This window comes from Electrona antarctica (genome assembly GCF_951216825.1).
Source record: "Electrona antarctica genome assembly, chromosome: 19".
In the NCBI taxonomy this organism is placed as follows: domain Eukaryota; kingdom Metazoa; phylum Chordata; class Actinopteri; order Myctophiformes; family Myctophidae; genus Electrona; species Electrona antarctica.
Window position 1 is genome coordinate 33388611 of NC_136800.1, and position 25968 is coordinate 33414578.

Genomic DNA, 25968 nt, shown 5'->3' on the forward strand with positions numbered 1-25968 from the left:
CCAGCCCCAATACCTTTTATATTTTCATAAATGCCAGCAAGCAATCCAAAAACAATTATTGTCATCGGTTTAGATAGTTGTAATTGTATATTGCCTCTAGAGAGCATGAGAAAGAGAGAGAAAGTGCTGCTTGCAGACATGAAATGCTGGAACGCTCCCATTTCTGGTAAAAACATCACAATCTTGCCTCCAGGCTATGGGATGTAATCTATCCTAATAACCAACCTCTTCTTATCATTTACAGGGTTCTACAGTATGAATATTTCACTTGCATTTGCCCCTAAAAAATAGACGTGTGAACTAGGAAAACAACTCTTAGCACACAGTGTGCGAGTAAAGATTACAACCTCCTGTAATTATGTCCAATCAAAAGTAAAAGATAATTTGTTTTCAAACTTTTTTGCAATCAGAATCCTCAGTTCACCCAGCCGCATGCCTTTTCATAACCACAAGCAATCCAAAAACAATTACTTTCATCGGTTTGGACATTTGTAATTGCGTTTTTGCCTCTGGACAAGCATGCACCTGAGAGAGACAAAGTTATAGAGGGAAGGTGGTTGCACACTGGACGCGTTTTTCAGAAAACCGATGGAGAAACGCCACTAAAAATCAGAAAAACGCACTCTGTGTGCATGGACCTGTAGAGTGAGAGTGTGTGTGTTAGAGCAGGGGTTCTCAACCCGTGGGTCGCGACCCCTCGGGGGGGTCGCCAAATTATTTTAGGGGGTCCCCAAATTATTTAAAAAAAAATAAAAAATAAAAAAAGATTTTTTATTTATTTTATTTTTCACTATTTTTCAAAAATAGCAGACCTACAAGCTCGTAGCGCGCCACTCGGTGGCGCGCTATGAGCTTGTAGATCTGCTATTTTTCAATAGCTAAATTATAACAATGCTTAAAACACCAAAAGGGGTTCCCGCCCAAAATGGTTTAAGGTTATTGTAGCAGTCAATTTATATTGGGGGTCGGGAGGGGGGCGGGGCGGGGGTCCCGAGACATTGCCAAAGCATTTCCGGGGGTCCCCGGCCAAAAACGTTGAGAACCCCTGTGTTAGAGAGACAGATCTACTACTTGCACCTTACAAATGCTCTTGGTTTTCGTCTATGGAATACTCAACATAAAAATAAATAAATAATTAAATTCAAACCCATTTATGCTCAAAAGGCACTGAGGTTTGTACCCTCATTTTCAGTGACGTGAATATACGCAGGCCCCATTTTCATTTTCAGGTTGGGATATTAATTTTATCCAATCAGGATAGAGTGCTCAAACAGGGTACAGATTAAACAAGTGAAATCGGAAGTGATGACATAAAGAAATGAGCATGCAAAATTGGAACTGGAACACTGATAAATGCGTTCTCTCTCCTGATTGGCTTAAATGTTGTCACCTACCTGTAAATGTATTTTATCTTGCAATACATGCACCACGTCTCTGTACGTACGTGTGCACGACGTGCATGTGTATGGATGTACATCTGCCATCCGCATAACGCCAGAACCGTTCGCCACACCGACTTTGACACATGCGTTCCACACCACCACAGGGAGTGCAGTGGCGGTCAGATACACGGTTGTCCAGAAACTCCACAAAAGGCTCTGGTCAGACAGAGTCCTCATACCTGTAAAAATCCCCAGGCTTTTTCAATAACTTTTTTCATTAATCTTATTATAATTGTTATTGTTACTGTTAGTTTTTTCATTTCCAAAACAATTAAAAATAAAACAAAATAAATGAAAAATGTAATTGAAAAATTACTCACGTATTAGGAGTGTAGATGTAGTGTAAATGTTAAGGCCTGAAATGTACTTTCAGGCCTTAACAACCCCCACCACCTCCAAATTGGCTTCAAAACATATTTTTCTATTACTTGATTTTATGTTCATTATGGCTCCCCCCCCCCCCCCCCCCCCCCTGCCCTCGGTGATTAAAGACATTTAAATGCTCTTTAATATCAGCTTCAAGCTGCCTTAAATTAACATTAAAAAATAACAACAATTATTTTCATAGATTAGAATTCATGAGCACTTACTTGGTAATAAAACCTTTCAGTTGAATTGTTAACCCATGTTCTCCCTTCTCTTTCGCTGTTGTTTTTTTTACCCAAGGCAATAGCTTTTTTTAATCAGAGACATTAATGGTAGAGAATTCCCCTTTACAGACACAAAATTAGACTATCTTCTGTTCGCACTCCCTGTGTGTGTGTGTGTGTGTGTGTGTGTGTGTGTGTGTGTGTGTGTGTGTGTGTGTGTGTGTGTGTGTGTGTGTGTGTGTGTGTGTGTGTGTGTGTGTGTGTGTGTGTGTGTGTGTGTGTGTGTGTGTGTGTGTGTGTGTGTGTGCTTCAAAAGCTTCAGTGCTTTTACAATGCACACGGCGCTGAGCTATAAATGCAAAATTCAGGATGCAAGAGTATTATTTTGCGACTATTTATGAGAGTATCGCATGTGCGTGCGCGTGCGTGCGTGTGTACACAAGCGTGCACTTACGCACGTGCGTGTGTGCACACATGCATGTGCCGTGTAGAAGAGGACACATGGCATCTCTACATATCTGTCCTTCTGCCAAGTGGCCATAATGTCCATTTTCAGGGGGAGGGGGTTGGTATTTTTTCAAATGCATGCACGCACAATCACACACATACACAAACACACTCCCGCCAGATCCAATAGCTGGCTCAGCTTTAATATATAGAGAGGGCACTGGCACTTCATTTGGACACTGTCTCACCACTGGAGAGTACGATATGAAAGGTGTGTTGGTGCAGTTTACAGATAACAGACTTAGTGCTCGGCCCGGCCCGTCACACGGAAAATGGCCCGCACTATCTTCAGACAATGACCAATGGAGGATATTTCATTGCTGTTGGACCGAATCCTTGTATCTCCAGCGCCCTGACAGTTGAGTGCTTAACCCATTTTGGGGCGGGAACCCCTTTTGGTGTTAGCATTATGTTATGCTTTAGCTATGGAAAAATAGCAGATCTACAAGCTCATAGCGCGCCACCGAGTGGCGCGCTACGAGCTTGTAGGTCTGCTATTTTTTAAAAATCGAAGAACGACTGACATAGAAACATAGCTTTTTCAGAAAACTGTCAGGATGTAGAAGACATTTTTAGAATCTGATCTCAGGTCAAAATGGGTTAACATACCACATAGGCTATGATGCCCGACGGCAAGTGCCGGGATCCGTTCCCGGACCCAACGGACCTTTGCTGCTTGTCACTCTGCGATTCTCTATCCCAGTTACCTGTCTCTCTTCACCGTGGATTGTCAGTAAAAGGCAGAACAAATATTTTTGCGTTGAAAGTGATAGCGTGTCTGAGTTTCATAAATATTTTACCAATGAAAATTATTAACAAGGTCTTGTGACTAAATAATACAGGTTCTTCCCATTTCCTGAAAAGTAACGGTTTTGGAGATACAAGGTTTCCGGCCGACAGCGTCGATTTGCTCTAAGTAACAGCATCCTTGGCAGCGTTGCCTCAGTAACATTAGGCAGATCTTATCTCGGCGAGAGCCAACTGAACACTGCACAGAGTAGACCAGAATGCCCACGGCGTTCCCTGTCTGTCACTTCCTGGCATTGGCTTTTGATTGGCTGCTCTCCCATCTGCCCTCCCACCTGCCACCATGTCTTAATTTAGCAAGTTAGGGGTGTGGCGCTCCTAATCCCCATTTGACTGACAGCAGGAGAGGGCCTCTCCTGGCTGGAGGTCTCTTCCTGGCAGGGCCTCTCATTGGCTGTCCCAGATCCGCTGCAACCGCCACCTGCTAGCTCATTTTCAAGTGGCAGATGTATGTGGAGTGCGTCAAATAAATCCCCATTTGACTGGCAGCAGGAAAAGGCCAGTGTCCTGGACAGAGTCACCCTCAAGGGATGACCCCCCCCCCCCCCCAATGGCCAAACGCCAGCTGTCTGCTCACCTTCCCTCCATTTACAATCAACAGACGGGGGCGTGGTGATGGCAGGAGTGGGCCAATCCTTGCCCTCAAGTTCGCTCATCCGTGCCCTTTCTTTCTTTCTTTCTTTCTTTCTTTCTTTCTTTCTTCCTTTCGTTCTTTCTTTCTTTCTTTCGTTCTTTCTTTCTTTCTTTCTTTCTTTCTTCCTTTCGTTCTTTCTTTCTTTCTTTCTTTCTTTCTTCCTTTCTTTCTTTCTTTCTTTCTTTCTTTCTTTCTTCCTTTCGTTCTTTCTTCCTTTCTTTCTTTCTTTCTCTCTTTCTTTCTTTCTTCCTTTCTTTCTTTCTTTCTTTCTTCCTTTCGTTCTTTCTTCCTTTCTTTCTTTCTTTCTTTCTTTCTTTCTTTCTTTCTCTCTCTCTCTCTTTCTTTCTTTCTTTCTTTCTTTCTTTATTATACTAATAGCTCATCTATTTTAACTATCTTTGAACTACAGCTTAAGTGGTTCATGGTGCTTCGTGGCTTCCTTCTCCGTTAAGCTTCAGTGCTTTCACAATGCACACAGCGCTGAGCTATAAATGCAAAATTCAGGATGCAAGAGTATTATTTTGCGACTATTTATGAGAGTATCGCTTGTGCCACAACAGTGATATATTGCGTAGCCGAATGGCTACACAAAAATAAAAACTAAACGAAACGTAAAAGATCTGTGAAATGATTAATGTTATGAACCGGTTATACATCCTGTATTCTATTTCTATGCCTCTGTCCTCCCAGAGACAGAATGAAAGCCTATGGGTGTGATGTGTTGCCCCCTCCCCTCTCCATCCTGCATCATATTTGTCTTCATCAGGCACAGTGTCCAATAAGGCCTAATGTGATTGCACACATCATTGTGTGTGTGTGTGTGTGTGTGTGTGTGTGTGTGTGTGTGTGTGTGTGTGTGTGTGTGTGTGTGTGTGTGTGTGTGTGTGTGTGTGTGTGTGTGTGTGTGTGTGTGTGTGTGTGTGTGTGTGTGTGAGAGAGAGAGGGGGGCGGGGGGGGGGGGGGGGGTCACATTTCATATAGCAGTGTTTACTTCGTCTGCTCAATGACGGAGCAACCGGAATGATTCAATTACACTTATCAGATTGGATAATGATTTTGGTGTGGGCCGCTTCTGCCTCGTGTCTCTTATCTCTTTCTATACCATCTTCTACCAGCGCACACACACACACACACACACACACACACACACACACACACACACACACACACACACACACACACACACACACACACCTTCAGTCTTTCCCTCCCTTCCTTCCCTTTCCCACAGTCCGAGTCCAGTCTTGGCAGGTTTTGCGAGAGAAACAGGCGCTCAGGTATAACGGAAACGAGCCCAAAAGTAGTGACTAGGACACACACACACACGGCTATTATTGAAATAGATTGATCTACAACGTCATAACACGTTGCAATCTGGACAAAAATGTCCAGATTGCAACGTGTCTCTATTTTTTTCAGATATGGGTCCATGCTCAATTACATTTGGGGGTCCTCGAAATCTGCAATCCGCGAATACCAATATATTTATGAGCGACTTTACCGAAAAACAAGCCCAAAGTTGCTAAGCGGAGTAGCAGACCACATCACACCCATAGGCTTTCATTCTGTCTCTGGGAGGACAGAGGCATAGAAATAGAATACAGGATGTATAACCGGTTTATAACATTAATCATTTCACAGATCTTTTACGTTTCATTTATTTTTTATTTTTGTGTAGCCATTCGGCTACGCAATATATCACTGTTGTGGCCTGAATTTTGCATTTATAGCTCAGCGCCGTGTGCATTGTGAAAGAACTGAAGCTTAACGGAGAAGGAAGCCACGAAGCACCATGAACCACTCATAGGGAAGTGTTATAGCAATAACCATGCGTGCATGAGGCGTTCTTGCAATATGAGCTAGTATGTTTACCATGTCTTGCAAACAAACTACCCTGTTTTACTGACACAAGGAGTTTTGCTCCTTCACAACCCTGCCCCACCCACTCCCTCCCTCTCTCTCCCTCTCTCTCCCTCTCTCTCTCCCCCTCTCCCTCTCTCTGTCTGTGTCTAGCTATCAGCTGCCCGCAGCGGTGGGTGTAGTGTAGGTGCTGTCTTATTTTCTGGCTGTCATATTCACTCTGCGTTATGGGAAGGTGACAGCCCTAACTAATTACTGATCCCCCGTAGCAGATAGCTCCAGCAGCCTCCAAACTCCACTGCAGGTAGCTGGAAGGCATGCAGGCTGGCTGGCTGGATGGGTGGCTCCCTCTTGAGCCTGCAGACAAAACAAAGGCCTCTCAGAGTAAGGGTGTAAACATGCCCGATCGCGATGCTTCAAACGTAAGGTGGCAATTCAACCGCATTGATTTGAAAAGTTAGAATCGATTCTTTTGACTAAAATGACATTTAATGAAATATGGCATGTCTTGAATATAAATGTGCGTGGTGCATTGTTTTTATTGCCTTATCTCCCTACTGCTATTTTCCAAAACGGAATATATCAGGTCCTCTCGTCGAACGTGTGAATTCAGTGTATTTTTATGTCCGTTTTGAGTGGAATTCATAGTATAAAAATATTCCAATCAAATGTAATCAAAATTGTGGCATTTCCCGATGCATTTAATTATTTATTAAAGAATCATAATCGAATTGGATCGTTTGTGTGGTCAGAGATACATTCCTTCAACTTCAAGGTTGAATTGATGTTGTGCAAGCTTCCCACAAAGTGTAGTTACATAAGAATAGACCTTTCTTACAGCAGCCATCTTGACATGTCATAGAAGGATAAACAGTGGTGTTACCAATGATACTAAATAAGGTTTTGTTCCATTTAGTGAAGCAGAGCCTATCAGTGTTTACCCTACCATGTCAAGATGGATGCTGTGTAAAAAATATCAAATATCCATACATTGTATGGAAATGAGTATATCTGGCAGAAACCTCTTATATCCATCTTTTTTGTGTAAATTAATGCCCTACCTGATCATAATTCATACAGAAATACAGCATCACACAAAAGCATCAACAGTAGCAGATCCACACGCTCGGAATGCAGCGCGAAGCGACACATTAGAGCTTGTAGATCCGCTACTTTTGCAATTTTTGAATTTGAGTCCTTTGACACACGAGGTTTCCCCCCCGACGGAGTCCACATAGAGCATCACTCAGAGTCAACATATTAATACAGCTATTTTGTCTCAGTCACATCATGCAGTAGTACACACAAGCACGTATGCATATTCAGCACATGTACTGTACAAACATGTATACATGACACTTACACACCCACACAATAACACAGACACACTGTACATTACAGATACATTACATTCCATGTATGTTTGAAAGTGTGTGTGTGTGTGTGTGTGTCCATCCTCTCAACTAGATATTCATATGCTGAAAATAATGCATCAGACGAGAGCACAAATGAATGGAATGTCATATGGAATAGAACGATACCTACACAATGCATGGGTTTTTTTATTAACGCATTGGCATTATGGAGCAAAAAAAATGAAATGCTCTCTCTGTGGGTGGAATTGGTCCAGCGGCATAATTAGAAAAGCCAGCTACTTCAGTCACCAGTGAACAAGCGCATGAAATGTTCTAACTTCCCGCAGTAATTAAACTGCCTCTTAACCCGTTCAGGCCTGACGTCGAAATTTAAAAAAAATGTTTTCTAAATCATGACATTTTCTGAAAGATTTGAGGCACATTTTAACGATTTTTCAAAAATAGCAGACCTACAAGTTCATAGCGCGCCACTCGGTGGCGCGCTATGAGCTTGTAGATCTGCTATTTTTCAATAGCTAAATTATAACATAATGTTTAAAACACCAAAAGGGGTTCCCGTCCAGAATTGGTTAACGCAACATCTGAAGAGACAAATACACAACACTTTTTCACTACATTACTGTACAGACGCAGCTATTGCTCATTGTGATTCACAAGACAAGATTGCCTTTAATTATGACTCTGTACTACGTATGAATGGGGGACAGTGTGTGTGTGGGGGGGGGGGGGGGGGGGGGGGGGGGGTGGTGAAAGCGTGTGCAACTTTGCATGTAAGATTCATGGGCAGACGTTCAAAGCTATAAAATAAAATGGGGGGAAAAACATCTCCATTGCTGCATGCCATATGAAATGGTTGTTCTGCTCTAATACAGAGCCAGTGAAACCCCAGGCTTACTGGTATTAAGATCTCTCTCTCTCTCTCTCTCTCTCTCTCTCTCTCTCTCTCTCTCTCTCTCTCTCTCTCTCTCTCTCTCTCTCTCTCTCTTCTCTGCTCTTTATCCACTTACTCGTTCTCGCTTCTCTCTCACATCGGTCTGTTGTTGACGTACTGTAGGCTGTCGGTCGATGTGAGTTGTCTGTCAGTGTGGACTATCTGCCGGTGTGGGCTGTCAGAAGTACGTGCCAGCACAGCTCTCTGTCTCAATTTTGAAATTCAATTCAATGGAAAATGTTGCTCTTTCCTCCCAAAGCTGATTCACTGAACTCAAACTGCTCTATGAGGGTACCATTTTGTATGCTCTCAGAATGGACCAGATATACTCCCTAAATGGATGTGTCCATCTCATATAAAACATTATTTTAACCAATCTTTATGGTGGAGTAGCGACCTAGCTTTTCGCTCCAGGGTGGGAGGGCTGGTAGGAGCGCCGCAGCTTGTGATTGCGTGAGACGGACCGCCAGTGGGGTAGGGAGCGCTCCGCTGTGTTCATCGTAGGGGGCACGAGGATTTACTCTTCTGTGTCTATCGGGTCGCAACTCGGACCGGGCAGAGTTGACTCAAGCGAACTTCACAATGTTCGACACGGCAACTCGCTTGCTTTAGCTCGTGCGGTGGTGTCTCTCGTGGCTCAAATTTGCTTGAGACTGCGCCCCCTCCGTTGCGGTCTAAAACTATACGGCGAAAGTCCCATCCACCCTGTGGCGAAAAGCTAGTTCACGGTGGAGCCCTGCCTCTCTGCCTCACTGTTGGATAGCTGGCTGCCATGGTGATTGCCAGGCTGTCAGACAAACTGATTATAGCTGAGTTTATGGGTTTGGGGCAGTATATAAGGACCTCATTGAAACGGCTTGATCTCTCTTTTTCAACTTTTTATCCAACACTCTCACACAGCACATTGCAGTGCACACATTGCAGACATGACTGACTATACTGACTTGCTGTGCATACCCAGTACATGACAACATGTTAATATAACTGGGAACTGGGAGGTGATCTCTCTACACTTCCCAAGTGTCGGGTAGGACACCTATCTCCTAATGGTTTGGCTCACAATATTTCCCCAGTCCAAGCAGGGATTCCCTCTTGGGGGAGTGGTAATAGTAGCATTAGTATTGAGGATTTTACTGTGCAGCACTAGTGCTGATGCATACTGTATGTCGATGGTTCTCAAGCGTTCGCAGCCCACCCATCTGACCACATAACACGCCAATGGTCAGATGAATAGGCCGCGAACTAATGTAGTATACATGTAAAACATGCTGTAATTGCAACTGTGAAATGGTGTCTTATAAACCCATGAGGGTTGGGCACAAGGTGTGCATGACACGAAAATAAATAAACAATCATCAATCATCATCATCATATACATTAAGTTATTATTTATCTGTATCACTATTCAAGGATTCAAAGAAGAAATATGACTTACAATCTTTCTCTTTTACATAATGATTTTAAATATTAATGTTAGTGTACATTAACGTTCAAATCGTAGTGTTTGGGGGCCCACTTGCAATACCCTCACAGGTTGAGAATCACTGATCTATGTCTTGTTATCTATGTCTTGAATCACTGACCTATCCCTTGTTATCCTCGTCCTCTAACGTCCTCTCAGTGTGTTTCTGTCCGGCCTCTAACCCCACCGGTTCTTGTGTTTTGGTTGCCTCCCATCAGGACCACGCCGAGATCAACTCCACCATGCTGCGGAGCCAGACCAACACGGCCCGCGTGGAGGGCCTCAGGCCGGGCACTGTCTATGTGGTGCAGGTGCGCGCACGGACCGTGGCCGGCTTTGGCAAATACAGCAGCAAGATGTGCTTCCAAACGCTCACAGATGGTAAGCATGGCGGCGCCAGGAGAAACTGCAACACTTTCTTTCTGTAGTTCCCTCTTTTCTATTTTCGGTGCAGATTGGACGTATGTCTGCCTCTGTGATTTCTAGTGAGCGGGGAAGGAGTCAAACAGTAATTGAAGTTTCATAGCTACAGCTAAATCCATTTTATGTTCGGGGCCGGGCAGTGTTTGTCTGTGTGCTCGTGCGTGCGCATCAGTTTGAGTACACACAACGCAGAGTGTCTTCTGGTTGTAAAACTACATTTGCCCGATCCAAAATGCTTAGCTAATTGGGTTTTCCTTTCTCTCTCCCAGTCCTTCTGTTGCTGGTGTGCCAATCCCAGAATGCATAACTGTGATTAGTGGTTGATGTGATTAATTATTTGCCATGGGGGGAGGGGATGGGGGGGTTAGAGACTGTAGAGGGGGCTGTAACACCTGCTTCTCTGGCAATATGAATGTACCGGTACATCTATGTACCTGTGGGAGAGTTTGTTTGTGAGGGCGCACTTCATTGAAAGAAAATTACATTTCATCATATGACCGTGTTACTTCAACTTTTTAGTTGAAAATCGTTGCAGTTGCAGTTCTTTGGTGCAGTATAAATCAGGCTTTATACATGCTCCAGGCGCCCGGCGTCGCACCGATGCCCTGGTACAGGCCAGCTGCCACGATAGTACTGAAATTATAGGATTTTATGTTTGTATGAGCCTGCAAATAATACCTATATGCCACTTTGGGACTAAAATAATACACCGCTGTATTGTATCATCATGTTTCAGCGTTGGCCCTGATTTGCTCTTTTGAGCAAACAGATCAATACTTCAAAAGCAGGAGTGATGCGGCCATGTCGCATCGAGCTAATGAAGACCAACGTAATGGCTGCGCTTTAAGAGGACGAGTGTCGTCTGATGAGCCGAGCAGCGGCGATACGGAGGGCGAGCAGGATTGTAATGATAATATTAATGATGAGGATGATGATGCTGATGATGATCGGTGTGGCTATTTACCGATGCGGAGCAGATGTACCGCTGTACTTCTGGACCCTCCGGACCCTCGCCTCTCCCTCTTTGGTTGTTAATTATCTCTCTCTCTCTCTCTCTCTCTCTCTCTCTCTCTCTCACACACACACACACACACACACACACACGCACACACACACACACACACACACACACACACACGAGCACCCACTCACACAAACACTGCGTAGGGTTCATCCGTTGGCTCCCTGCCACAGCACGACGTTCGTCGAGGCAATTAGCAGCAGACGCTCAAAGAGGGAGAACATCACACACACACACACCCCCCCCCCCACACACACACACACACACTGTCCCAACCAACATGTCACCTTCTTATTCTTATTTCATGGCTCACGATGTCCCCTCCATTCTCCCCTTCTCTGTATTTTACCCTCACAACATCCAGCACTTTTCATCAAATCATACACACGCACGCACAGGGATTTGATTGGCAGATGAGATGAGAAAGAGGTGATTGCCCGTCCGTGAAGTGACTGATGTCACAGCCCTCCTCTTTCCTAATAGGCCGAGGCATTGAGTGCTAACTGATAGTAATTGGGGTGGCTATTTACCGCAGAGGGGTAGGCATGTGATGTCTGTCTGTCAGGCAAATCACCATTCCTTTGGGAGACAGGGAAGATTTATCTGGACCGTGCACAACTGCACACCTATGCATCAAAAAAGAAAAGTGAAAGAAGAACCTGTGAACACAAGCCAGCGGAACATCGCTCGCAACGTCTGCTTGAAACGTACCTGATAAACTTTGCACGTTGTGAAAGAGCGAGCGACTCCTGTCACATTAAGTTCTCCTCAGACCGAGCCGGGCTCTCAGCCTGCTGCGAAGATGCATTCCTTCTTCTTTTATCACTTTGATCCAATAATAGACATGCTCAATCTGGCGGCCACTGGATTTTAAAAGCTCACTGATTTGCTTGCGTGGTGCTAAATCGGTGCTAAAAGGAAGGACGCCACCGCTGTAACGCTACACAGCAGACGCCAGCGTCAGAGTGAAGTGGAGGGAAAGACACTGCTGCACAAAGAGACGAGCGAGGGTTCCAGCGCTGCACTGTGCCTTTAGTGCCTAGTCACTTAAGTAGTCCTGTGTAACTGCCACTACTCGCTGTGCGCGCGTGTGCGTGTGTGCGTGAGTGACTGCGTGCGTGCGTGCGTGAGTGCGTGCGTGCGTGCGTGCGTGCGTGCGTGCGTGCGTGCGTGCGTGCGTGCGTGCTGTGTGTGTGTGTGTGTGTGTGCGTGCGCGTGCGCATGCGAGTGTATGTGCTGTGCGCGACTGGCAGACGGTGACTGCTGTTTGAACACCATCAACAGAACATTCCAACACGTACTTTCATGTCTGCTCAGTGCGACAGGGAGGATTAGCTATGGTGACAGAGGAAGGCTGAGAATAAGGCCTCGTTTCTCATTCTCTTCTCCTCCAGTATATGTATATAGCACTCTGCTTGTCTCTCCCTCGCCGTCTCTCTCTCTCTCTCACGCTCTCTCCCTCTTTTGTGCGTCCACCGGTTTATCAAATGCGGGCTGTCAGTTGTCCTCGGCTCGCCAAAAGCTCATTGGATTTCACTCAGCGTCTCCGTGTGTTGTCTTTATCCTCAGGCACACCTGGTCTAGCCGCTGTGTCCTGCCCCTCTCTCTCTCTCTCTCTCTCTCTCTCTCTCTGTCTCTCTCTCTGTCTCTCTCTCTCTCTCTCTCTCTTGTCTCTCTCTCTGTCTCTCTCTCTCTCTCTCTCTCTCTCTCTCTCTGTCTCTCTGTCTGTCTCTCTCTCTCTCTCTCTCTCTCTCTCTCTCTCTCTCTCTCTGTCTCTCTCTCTGTCTCTCTCTCTCTCTCTCTCTCTCTCTCTCTCTGTCTCTCTCTCTCTCTGTCTCTCTCTCTCTCTCTCTCTCTCCCCTCTCCTCCTCTCCCACTTTATCTCTGTGATCACATGTTTCTTCTCGCTCCATTCTCTGTCCTACTTTCGCGCCCCTTACCTGCACCTTTCGTACTCCGTGTGTGTGTGTGTGTGTGTGTGTGTGTGTGTGTGTGTGTGTGTGTGTGTGTGCGTGTGCGTGTACTTTTATCAATATATAAAGGACCAAATGTATCTCCACAAGTATAGTAGAATTTGAGAAATAGACATTGTGAGGAAAAGTATTGGTTGATTTATGTAAAATGTTGATGTCATAACAAGTATAGTAATGCAAACTGTGTGCGTGTGCGTGTGCGTGTGCGTGTGTGTGTGTGTGTGTGTGTGTGTGTGTGTGTGTGTGTGTGTGTGTGTGTGTGTGTGTGTGTGTGTGTGTGTGTGTTGAAGATGACTTCAAGTCAGAACTGAGAGAGCAGCTCCCTCTGATTGCTGGCTCGGCGGCCGCAGGGGTGGTCTTCATCGTGTCTCTGGTGGCCATCTCTATCGTCTGCAGCAGGTGGGTCACGTGAGTGATTGCATCAAGTTGTTCTACTCTTGGTGAGGACATGATACTGTATATATGGCAGGGGTGGTCTTCATCGTGTCTCTGGTGGCCATCTCTATCGTCTGCAGCAGGTGGGTCACGTCTCTATCTCTATCGTCTGCAGCAGGTGGGTCACGTCTCCCAGCCTCAGTGTGATCTGAGTGATTGCATCAAGTTGTTCTGGACATGATACTGTATATATGGCAGGGGTGGGCAACTTTGACGATGGAGAGGACCACTATATTTCCACACTCACTCTAGAGGCCCACATTGCATACTGCATTGCATACTGCATTGCATACTGCATTGCGACCGCATTGCTACTGTCGTAGCAAAAATAGCAGATTATAAGCTCAAATCGCGTCGCACTGCGACGCGTTTTGAACTTGTAGATCAGCTATTTTTGCTATATTTGAATTGAAATCCTGACAATTTCTTTTGTTATTTTTGAATTGGAATCTTGTTAGTTATGTTAACTTTATGAAATGAAATCAATAATATATCAGTATTCTGATATTAGCCTGCGGGCACGACTGATTCTTATTGTTGCGCTAAAACGATCTTCGAACTCAAGGCAGAGCAGCTGTTGATTTAATTTTTTTCTTTTCTTTTAAAGTTTCAGACTGATAAAGGAACGTGGTTGGAGAAGTTAACTGATAAAAAAAGAACTCCTGAGTCAGAGCTCACATGCTTTATTTTTTTGTGATTCAAATCAATTGTTGTACCTGTAGCACATTCCATTATTCATTGGCTGGGTAAAATGTTAACAAAATACATCAATTCAAAGCATAACTTATTCACTGGCTTATTTATATGTCCTGTGCGTTTACATTTTCTAACCATGTCAGTGTTATTGGCCTGCTTCTGTGGACTTTGAGTGCCTTCGTCTCCTAACACTTGGTGTGCTCAAAGCACCGTCTGCCTGGAAAGCTCTGGTCTGCGCTTTCCATTGCCAAGACACTCGTCATCGTCCTTAGCGTTGGGCTCAGCGACCCTTCAGTTCACATGCATATATACAATAACTTAACAAACTCCTAATAATGTCTTCGTATAGTGAGTATCCCAGGAAATCATTGACTCTGTACATAACTCAGTTGTCAGAAGGTGGCATACCTGGCCTGGCAGCAGGCTTGAACCGGAACCACACATGACACCTTTATGTGAATCAAACAAAGCCATGGTGAAATTAACTTGAAACTTGAACAGGAAACAAGAATGCCACCTTGACTGGGTCTACATATATGCACAGAGCCTACAGTATACCCCCAGTTGCTAGCACTCCATTCTGTGGTGTAGTGCCTTTTGTCAATCAATTCAACAGTTCCCAGAACAGTAAATCTCAGAACATCATCAGGCAGGCAGCCTGCAAGCCTGCTTTCAAACCATGACACGTCATAGAATGTCACAACACCAACCACATTCACAAATTGTGAAACTCATAAGATTTTCTTTCATTATTATCTGGTGAAAGATCAATGCAGCCAGAATCTTAATAGAATCTTCACACAATAAGGTTCTGGTTAGAAAATAAAACTGCCTGAACTTAACATTCACATCCTCCGACCATAAATAGACACTATGCAAGTTTTGCAACACGTTTGAGCACTTCAGCAATGCAAAAAACATCTCTTACTACACAGGTCCGTGTAGAAAAATATTCCACATTTTCTGAATGAATATACAATACAATCTTTTTTACATATGACTATAACCATATGTGGCCTTGTGGTTAGAGTGTCCGCCCTGTGACTGGGAGGTCGGGGTACCAAAAGACTCTAAAAAATGGGACCCAGTGCCTCCCTGCTTGACACTCAGCATCAAGGGTTGGATTGGGGGTAAGTCCCTGCGACATACTAGCATCATGTCCAGGGGGTGTACTTGTACATCAAGCTGCCTCATGCTACAGAAACAGGAGATAGGCTCCTGCCCTATGGGCCTCATGGCTCGGTAAGGCTACTTACTTACTTATAAGGGCACCTTATTTGACCTTGTTAACTAATTTTAGGCAATTACATTTTCCAAAGCGTTCATGTCACATTGCCACGTTCCTCTCTATGAAGTATGAAAGTTGAACGTTCCGCAGACATTGAGCCCGGTGGTTAAGTGCTCATCAAACGTTGCCGGGCGCTTTTGATGCTGCGGCGGAAGAGATGAATAGCATAGAGATCCTATCACGGTCTAATTAAAAAATCTGCTCATTTTCATAAACTTCATTTGCCACCGCTAACCCACTGCAACTGATTCAATTTGGGATGGGTCATGTTTTTATGGGCTTTGCCGAGACTCGTAGACAGCAATACCTCATTTACACTTTCCCTTCATCCCTTCATCCTGTCAAACCTCTCTCTCTCTCTCTCTCTCTCTCTCTGGTAGGAAAAGGGCCTACACTAAGGAGGCCGTCTACAGTGACAAGTTGCAGCACTACAGCACAGGGAGAGGTGAGTCTAGCCCCTAATCTTTAGCTGGGCGGCTGTGGCTCAGGAGGTAGAGCAGGTCGTCCAATGATCCATGGGTCGGCGGTTCGAATCCCGGCTCCTCCTGTCTACATGTCGAAGTGTCCTTGGGCAAGACACTGAACCCCAAATTGCTCCCGATGTGCTGGTTGGTACCTTGCATGGCTTCCGCCGCAATCGGTGTATGAATGTGTGTGTGAATGGGTGAATGTAATGCACAATCTATGTAAAGCGCCTTGGATAAAGGCGCTAGATAAATGCACCATTTACCATTAGCTGATGATCTGGCCTCCAGCTGCCTACAAGTGATAGAGTAAGTGGTGGGTATCGTTTTAAAGCCCACTTCAACCCTTGGCCCAAACAGTCAAAACCACTTTCAGCCTGGTGTCCCTATATTGGCAAAACATGCAGTCGGATCAATCCATCCAAGCAATAATAATAATAATATAATAATAATAATAATATTTTGTATAATTTTTTTATTATGAAAAGAAAAAATCTGTTTGTTTTTATGTAAAAATAAATAGTGAAAATAGCAGATACAAGCTCACAGCATACCACAGTGTGTTTATAGATCTGCTATTTTCTTTTTTAAACGTTTGAAAGTTTCAAGTAAAGTGAATCAGGGGTTGGGTAAAGAAAGGGTACAGTGGAGCTGACAGGCTTGTAAATGGATTGATGTAAATGGCATTTTCTTTTCCTACCCTGCGGTGACATTGATTGACAGTCATCTCTCACTTGTGGAATTTAGCTGTGATTGAGCCATGGTTTTAGCACTCTCAGGGCACTGACTGATGAGGCGATGTAGCCTAGAGGGACACACAGTCACACACACACACACACACACACACAGACACACACACACACACACACACACACACACACACACACATAAACACACGCATAAACACACATACTTCCATCAACATCCACCATTGTACACACACACACGCAGAGAGCGAGAGAGAGAGTGTGTTAGCATGCGCGCACGCGGTTGCGTGCGTGTGTGTGCAAATGAAAGCCCTCTGTACTGCCGACCTGGCAGTCTGAAAAGGGCTCACTCGAGGGGATAGAGTTTTGTCAGGCCTGACACAGCAAAGCATTTCAACACGGTTACTTTGTGTCACGGCTACAGCAGTGGCAGCCGCGAGCTCATTAAAAACGCTGCGGGCGGAAGAGAAAACGCCTCTGCCTTCTCTGCGGCAACTCTCAGAAGAGCCAGTTCTGTCGCCGGCTATCTTTGGGTGGAAAGCCCAAATGTAATTAACATAAGTGGGGAATAACAAACAAAAGATGTGGGACGGCTAACAGCGCTAATCATCAAACGAGCTCTTTGGAGTGGAGAGGAAAGAAAACAGGCGAGAAGCGGTTCCTATATTCGCAGGTTCACTCCATAAGCTGGAAGCCGCTCGTACTGTAATGGCCCGCAGAGCATTGTTGTCGTCGTCGTCGTCGCCCCCCCTCTTCTCGCAAGATTTGACTGACAGTTTTGTAATTACAGTATTCAGCGGGACAATAAAGCGCCGATCGGGGGCACTTTGCCAATTGTTTTGGGTGGAACACCAAAGAAGTGCTGCCGGCTTTTCTCCCAGCTGCCTACGACAGCCCGAGCTGTCGCTGCGCGAGTCACCAGCGATGTCTGCACAGATTACAAGTGATGACTCTGTGGATCAGCTTATCGCCGTGTGACACGCTGCCACAACCTAATTAGAGGAGTCTGTCCGAATGGCCGTGAACATGGATGGATGTTAGGGGTCTGAAACACTGTACCGGCATCGTGAAATAATATGCATGTGCAGAGGGGGCTTCAGAGTCAAACCCTTGAGTGGTAACCACTCAAGCACTATTACATACTTTGTAATTTTTTGGGTAAATTTTCACCTATAATGGCATGCCACGAGATGGGATACCAGGATGAAAGTGGTTAGTGACTGTAGACGTGGGCCCTTTATACTGTAGGTCCATTTTTAACACACCTGTATTTGGTGTGTGTGTGTGTGTGTGTGTGTGTGTGTGACTGTGTGTGTGTGTGTGTGTGTGTGTGCGCGTGTGCGTGCGCACGAAACAGGCTCACTCGACATCCTGTGTGTATGTTCACATTTATCGTTCATACATTCAACACTGTACCCGACCCGTTCACAAATATCTCACAAACCATGTTCTGTTCAAATCCAATTTCAGTCAGACACAAGATGAAACTTTTTTTTTTTCTTTTTTACAATGATATGGCATTGAAGTTGGCGGTGTGGCTCAGATATACAGAATAATCTGCACAAGTATAACCCAGACTGCGAGCAGAGGGAGACATGAAACTCCACACGAGGCAGTAGTACTCAAAGATACAGCGAAATTAAAATAACACACATTACAATACATATGAACCCACATTAATGAGTTTTGAAGACCTGAATGCTTCTACAGGGGAGGCTGGGGAGGTGGAGAGAGTTTGATCACTGAGGGGCTCTCATTTGTTGTAGCAGCAGCAGCAGAGAGATGTGGAGAATGTAATAGTATGTCAGTCCGCCTGGAGATTGAACCAGTATACTCTAGTGTGATTACCATTATAGTCTAGTGTGATTGGAGGGTGTGTGTGTGTGCGTGCGTGTGTGCGTGTGTGCATGCGTGCGTTGGTAGGACCAGAACTACTGTGAGGCTCCATGCATTGATTCCCTTTTCTACTAAAATATCTCGCACGCATCAATACCAACTCCATCAGCATGTCAGCATGGATTCATTAGCAGACAGACACTACCTTACATCCGTACAGCTTCATTAATCCATCACATGCCGCTGTCCCTTGCCGATTGATTGCCGACTGATATCCAATCTAATTGTCGGCAAGTGACACCATCATGCTATGGAGTATTAGGCTTAGGTCTTTAACCACATATACAGTATTCCCTATTCTGACGGAGATATAGCACTGACGAAGGTCCTAGGACCGAAACGTTTGCTTTTTAATTGCACTTTGAGCACGAGCACTTTATGAGCATGTTAAAATAAGTCTCAGTTTAAGGAGTTTTACTTCTATTTTCTATACGGTGAGCGAGTCTTTTCCTGTCAAAGTTTCCCCTATTCTGACGGAGTACATTCAGCGAAATATCTACAAGCTCACAGCATGATGCAATGTGACGTGCTGTGAGTTTATGCCTATTTTTGGCAAAGATGATGTAGTAGAGCAAAAACAGGAAGGGTCCTAGTATATGAGCCCTTGGGAATCCGGTCAACTAAGTATAGGTTTTAAGTGGTTAATAATAATATACCCGTTTAATGCTTCACAATTCCACTTATTGCACCAAGATGTGGTTGTGAATTTTGCACTATACATCCAAATTAACATTTTAATATCACATGCCAATTTGACTGTTAATCCCATATGATTAAATAGTAATAGTGTTTTTTTTCAACCCCCCTCCCCCCCACACTCTGTATGATCTCACCACTAATACGTCTCTGTGTGCTCCTGATGAATGACTCCCACACATCAAACGTCGGCTAATTAGTTTGTGTTTATGAACGCGATGAAAGTCTGTATAGTCGCAGAGCTACACAGTGCGGTAGATTAGTGTGCATATCTAGGACCAGCACAAGATGGGGATATATTTACTACACTACTAGTGCTGCACAAAGCTAGTATAGGGTACCGCATTGTGCTGCACAAAGCTAGTATAGGGTACGGCATTGTGCTGCACAAAGCTAGTATAGGGTACGGCATTGTGCTGCACAAAGCTAGTATAGGGTACGGCATTGTGTATGCTAATGTCCTTGAAAGGAACAATCACTACTAGTGCTGCACAAAGCTAGTATAGGGTACCGCATTGTGCTGCACAAAGCTAGTATAGGGTACCGCATTGTGCTGCACAAAGCTAGTATAGGGTACCGCATTGTGCTGCACAAAGCTAGTATAGGGTACCGCATTGTGCTGCACAAAGCTAGTATAGGGTACGGCATTGTGCTGCACAAAGCTAGTATAGGGTACCGCATTGTGCTGCACAAAGCTAGTATAGGGTACCGCATTGTGCTGCACAAAGCTAGTATAGGGTACCGCATTGTGCTGCACAAAGCTAGTATAGGGTACGGCACTGTGTATGCTAACTGCACAAAGCTAGTATAGGGTACCGCATTGTGCTGCACAAAGCTAGTATAGAGTACCGCATTGTGTATGCTAATGTCCACTACTAGTGCTGCACAAAGCTAGTATAGGCTACCGCAATACTGACAGGAAAAAGACTGTATAAGAAAGTAGCATAGTCTTGCTAAACATGCATGCAATATTAATTAATTATTTTCAACTAACGACAATGAGCATTAATGAAGTCACATTTTAGCATATGAGGCTAATCAATAATAATAAATTAACCACTTAACCACCTATGTACTTCATCGTATGACGAATAGTGAAAATAGCCGCTCTAAAAGCTCACAATGCATCGCTATGCAACGTGTTGTGAGCAATGGAGATGAGCTATTTTTTTATGTTTTCGTCACTTTGACAATTCTGACAGGCAAAATGTATAAGAAATCGACATAGCCTTTTGCTAGCCTTATCAATGAATTCCTTCCAACGACCATGAGCATGAATTAAGTCATTGTTTCATTTCGATAGCACTGCTTGACAGTAGGCAATATGTAAATGCTGTGCATGAGGCTAATCAATTTGACAGTAATAGATTAATGTGGGCATTAGTGCCATGGGGTTGATTAGTGTATACATTAGGGCCATTCCCTAAGTGAACCAGCTAGACTAATAGGAGGATAAATGCTGGACATTGGTGAAAATAACATGGTTAAGTGACACACAGTAAACCGTAATTTACTATTCTGGCCAACTAAATGCTCTTATAACCATTTGAGTTTATAGATTTCCAGTGACCTAATGAGTTTGCTACACCCCCCCCCCCCCCCCCCCCCCCCATACGCAAACACACACACACACACACACACACACACACACACACACACACACACACACTGTATACACATCCATACAGTGTCACGCAGAATCGCAGATGACTCAGTGAAACATTAGACTGTATCATATATACAGTATCATAGTTGGTATAGATGTGTGTGTGTGCGTGCATGTGTGCAATACTGCCTGTGCTGTGTGTGCATGCATCCATGTGTGTCTGTGTGTGCCTGCCTAATTTCCTGTGTGTGTGTGTGTGTGTGTGTGTGTGTGTGTGTGTGTGTGTGTGTGTGTGTGTGTGTGTGTGTGTGTGTGTGTGTGTGTGTGTGTGTGTGTGTGTGTGTGTGTGTGTGTGTGTGTGTGTGTGTGTGTGTGTGTGTTTGAGACCATCTGGAGGAAGGCTGTATCATACACAGACAGTATATATTGTGTAGCCATGAATCACGGCAGTAGCCACTAGCCAGTTATCCTCTCCTATCACGGCTGTTGTTTTATATATGGGTAAAAATAGAGTTGGCGTCTGGATGCATTTGCCCCATGCACTCACATCAAGAAGCCATGAAATATTAATGCAGGGATCTATTTTTTATCTGAAGGCCATAAAATGATGAGTCCAGTTAAACAGGACTGCTAGGGGGATGTAGGGAGAGGACTGTTTGCAATTTAAATTGGACATGAAAGCGGGCTCAAGTCCAGAAACCAGAAATGAGCCACGCACACACATGCACACATGCCTCTCTCTGCAAAATGTGTGCCTCTGAATTCAGCATGGGCAGTTGCATGCAAGTGTCACGCAGAGATTTCTTAGTTCAACCCAGCAGTGAGCTCCAATTCTTGTAAATAGAATGTCATTATTGGATACACTGGCTTTAACCCTCACATGGATTAACTTAAATCCAGTTGGTATGGAATATCTAATCAGCAATTACATTCACTCATGCACGGTTCAAGGCAATTAGAGCAGTAACTAGGCTGAGCCTCCGTTCAAGAGCTAGGTGAGGCACTTAGATCCCTCCAAGACCAAGACCTCGTCCTCCGCCCCCTCTCTCCCTCCGCAGGGAGAGAGCCCGGCTCCTCTCTCCGTGCATCGCTCATGCAAATGAACAGGCACAAATCGACTTGATGAAGATGGTTTCATTCCAATCATGAATGCCCCGGTTTGCCACTAAACAGCCCTGAGAGGGATGACTGTCTCCCGAGTGTCAGCACGGAAATGATGATTCTGACATCCACTTTACGTCCGCCTCCATGTCGCCGTTGCGGCCTCATGTTGGCGAATGTGTTTACAAGTGCCTTTCAGCAAGCATAAGCCCCCCCACCCCCCCCCCCCCCCCAAGCCCGCCCCGCCCCGCGGGCCCTGTCGTCCCAGAAACAATCTGTCGTGCCATGTGTACACATCTCCAGACAGTGAACCGAGCTCACCTATCTCAGAGCAGGCATAAAGAGGCGGTTGATGGCGCAGTGGTTTTATCTCTTTATGAGCTCCCGTGGGGAACGGGCTGCGGGGAAATTGGTTCTACTGCTATCAAAGAGCACAGTCTGCTAGAGTAAGGGAGAACGGGGAGGGGGGGGGGAATTATGTCTGCATTTACTCTTTCTATATAACCCTTCAGCCCTCCTCCCCCCTTCCCCAACCTCCCCCCTTCCCCAACCTCCCCCCCTCCATCCCCCCACCATCTCGCTCTCTCTCTCTGGGCTGATGTTTTTCGCTCCCCCTTTCAAAGAGCGAATCATCAAACCACCATTTTGTAACAGATGTTGTTTAGTTTGAGGCAGACACACCTGCTGTTAGTTGTGTGTCAATCCTTCCCCATTCTTTCCCCTTACCACAGTGCTCTGGTCCGCCTCGGACCAGTGGCTCGTAAATGTTTGAATGCAAGTCACCGTGTTTCCCCATGTTGAGGTGTACCATGTTGTGAGAGCATCCCATCGTCAGCCATGTTTCCCCATGTTGAGGTGTACAGTACCATGTTGTGAGAGCATCCCATCGTCAGCCATGTTTTCTCATATATGGAGCAGTTGTCCTTTCCCACAATGCTCACTGGAGCACTCTGGTTGTTCTATAGAGCTCTCTTTGCGAGCCGACATGTCTAACTGCCCCTCCCCACTGGGCTGCCCGACCCACTTCTCAGGCTCGCCGGGGATGAAGATCTACATCGACCCCTTTACCTACGAGGACCCCAATGAGGCCGTCCGCGAATTCGCTAAGGAGATCGACGTCTCCACCGTCAAGATCGAGGAGGTCATCGGGGCAGGTACAGTGAATGGGTGATGGAATGTGTGTGTGTGTGTGTGCATCCCTGCTGTGAGTAGACTATGTGTGCACACACATATACAAGGTGAATGTGGTGTGGTTTATGCTGTATTGATGTGTTTTTTACAAGCTGACATACACTTTCACACACACATGTTTACCTCCTAAAACCGTGTGAGTGCCTAAGGACCCCCCCGGCCCCCCACCCCGGCTGTACCATCACATGGGAACGTGTCAAGAGTCCGTGTCAAGTGCACTAGCGGCATATAGGCCAGATGTCCTGGGACCAAATGGTGCCAGAAATAACTCTCTCTCTCTCTCTCTCTCTGTCTCTCTCTCTGTCTCTCTCTCTGTCTCTCTCTCTCTCTCTCTCTCTCTCTCTCTCTCTCTCTGTGTGTCCTGTTCTGCCTCACATGATCCCCTTTTAACTCACCATAACGTTACATGTTATTGTCAAACGAAAACATTTAAATGAAAGGAAAATTGCTTTTCTCTGCGCCAGCTTCATTATAACATAATGAATAGATTGCCATTCAGGCATTGTGGAAATATCATTTTCTTAGTAGAGCTAATCAGGTAATAAAAATTAAAATGGTTACCAGCCCACACCAGAGGGTCAACCTGGTCGGTATAGAGTATAGACCAGCTCCTGTGTGTCATAGCGTTGTAGTGTATTGCCTGCCAGAGCGGCGTGTGTGTATGTGCAGAGCGTCCTTTCGCAACAGGGCAGGACACACCTTGTTGACAGCAACGGAGGACACACTGATATGTGTTGGTTTTTGCAGAGCCTGAAATATCCCAGGTAATGAGACCATGCAGGCCTGGAATAGCTCCTATACACAGACCAGCTCACTCAGCAAGCGAGGTGTGAGGAAGTGTCAGAGATAGGGGGTAGGGCCGGCTTGGATGCGGAAGGGGTGGGTTGGGAGGGGGCTAATAACAGATTCACACTTTTGTTTATTTCACTGTATGCTATCTCTGCGGGATGCTGGGGCGGTGGTGGTGATTAATGAAACGCCATTTCACATATTTACCGGATAGTGCTTGTGCCTGTTATCCTTTGATTGGGGAATATGGATGAACTTGGCAGACTGTCCTAAGATGGATGACTGCTGTGAGTCAGTGGAGCCCCACTGCTCATAATATTCTGAAGTGAGCATTATGGCGAGGCAACGTTGGACAACACTTAGCATGCCAGATGTAGATCACGTTGAGACCCATGCAGCGATGCTTCTGCCAGAGGACAGAGGATTCAGATTAGCCTGCTAGATGAATAGAATTGGATCTAATGAACCCTTTCTAATCTCTTAACCCATTCTGGACGGGAAACCCCGTTTGGTGTTTTAACTAAGCATTATGTTATACTTTAGCTATTGAAAAATAGCATATATTCTTTCAGAAGACTTTTTTATTTATTTCGACGTCAGGCCTAAATGGGTTAAAGATGGAGTGCCGTGATTTGTTTCCCCCCTAAAACATGATCATCAGGTACTGATGTGTACTTAGTATGATTATACTAAGAGGAAGGATTTTTATTTTATTTTTCCTTAAAAAAAAGGTATACCTGGTTTTCATTTTAGCACCACCCACCTAAGCCTCGCCAACAGCTGTTGTTGTATGATAATGGTGGAGGGGGTTAGGGGAGGGGTTAGGGTTATGATGTCACTAAAGTGGTGTATTTCGAGGGGTCCGTACGCTGTTCCGACCAGTCATTGTTCCAACATGCGAAAAACGACCGGATTAAGGTTGGCAAACATGCGTTCAGGTTGGCGACCGGATTATGGTTGGCGAACATGCGCTGCTCCGTGCTTGCGGTTATGGTTAGGTTAGGGTTTGAGGTAGGTTGTCATTGTCGGACCAATGACAACCTACCTCAAATGAGCGATGCACGGAGAGAGGAGCCGGGCTCTCTCCCTCCGGAAGGAGAGAGGGGGCGGAGGACGAGGTCTTGGTCTTGGAGGGATCTAACCAAAAATACACAGGGAAGACATATTTGAATATTATATATTCTTATAACCACACCTAGGGTTCTATAGTAATTGTTACACAAAACAGAAAAACAACAATCACAACACTCCGTCTTTAATCATTTCTTTTGTTTCTTTCATGTTGTACTCTTTCTGGGTGTCTCCTCTCTCAGGTGAGTTTGGGGAGGTGTACAAGGGCCGCTTGAAGCTGCCCGGTAAGAGAGAGATCTACGTGGCCATCAAGACGCTCAAGGCGGGCTACGTGGACAAGCAGAGGCGGGACTTCCTGTCGGAGGCGTCCATCATGGGCCAATTTGACCATCCCAACATCATCCGTCTAGAGGGCGTGGTCACCAAGAGCCGTCCCGTCATGATCGTCACAGAGTTCATGGAGAACGGCGCCCTGGACTCGTTCCTAAGGGTGGGCTTTTTGTGATCGCGTTAAATGTCTTTTTTTTCTCCCCGTTTTCTCCTCAATTTAAATTATTTCCTCCTGTGTGTGAGAGAGGTGTGGACTTCACAGTGTGACTGTGAAGTCCATTCCGAGCACCACATGGTGTATTGCAGTGAAGGCATATGAAGTCAGTGTTAGTTGTGGCCTTGGCTGCAGTGATCATCTTTCTCCCCTGGCGTTTCCTTTCCCTTGCCTTACTCCTCTCTTCTTCAAAACGCTGAAGTCCAGTATGGCAAAGCTGCCTCCATAAAGTGCGTTCAGAGGCAGAGCTTTCCAGCTGCGTGTGCTGTATTCCACACCTCTTCAGTGATGTTTTGAGCTGGTCCTTATATCTCCACTTTTGCCCTCCTGCCGATCAATGGCCATTATGTAGTTGACCATACAGCAGTTGGTCAACCACACACACACACACACACACACACACACACACACACACACACACACACACACACACACACACACACACACACACACACACA

The 25968-nt window shown here is 45.3% G+C and overlaps 1 protein-coding gene across 1 annotated transcript in view; it reads left to right on the forward strand.

The window, feature by feature from the left end:
* LOC306943120 (ephrin type-B receptor 1-like) overlaps positions 1-25968 on the forward strand; it is a gene marked incomplete at its 5' end in the record, with an annotated part of 106696 nt that overhangs the window by 44527 nt on the left and 36201 nt on the right. Inside the window, 5 exons of the mRNA XM_079529322.1 lie at positions 9828-9990; positions 13317-13425; positions 15826-15890; positions 22881-23069; positions 25209-25456. Coding sequence (XP_079385448.1) covers positions 9828-9990; positions 13317-13425; positions 15826-15890; positions 22881-23069; positions 25209-25456 — 774 coding nt within the window. The remainder of the gene's footprint in view (positions 1-9827; positions 9991-13316; positions 13426-15825; positions 15891-22880; positions 23070-25208; positions 25457-25968) is intronic.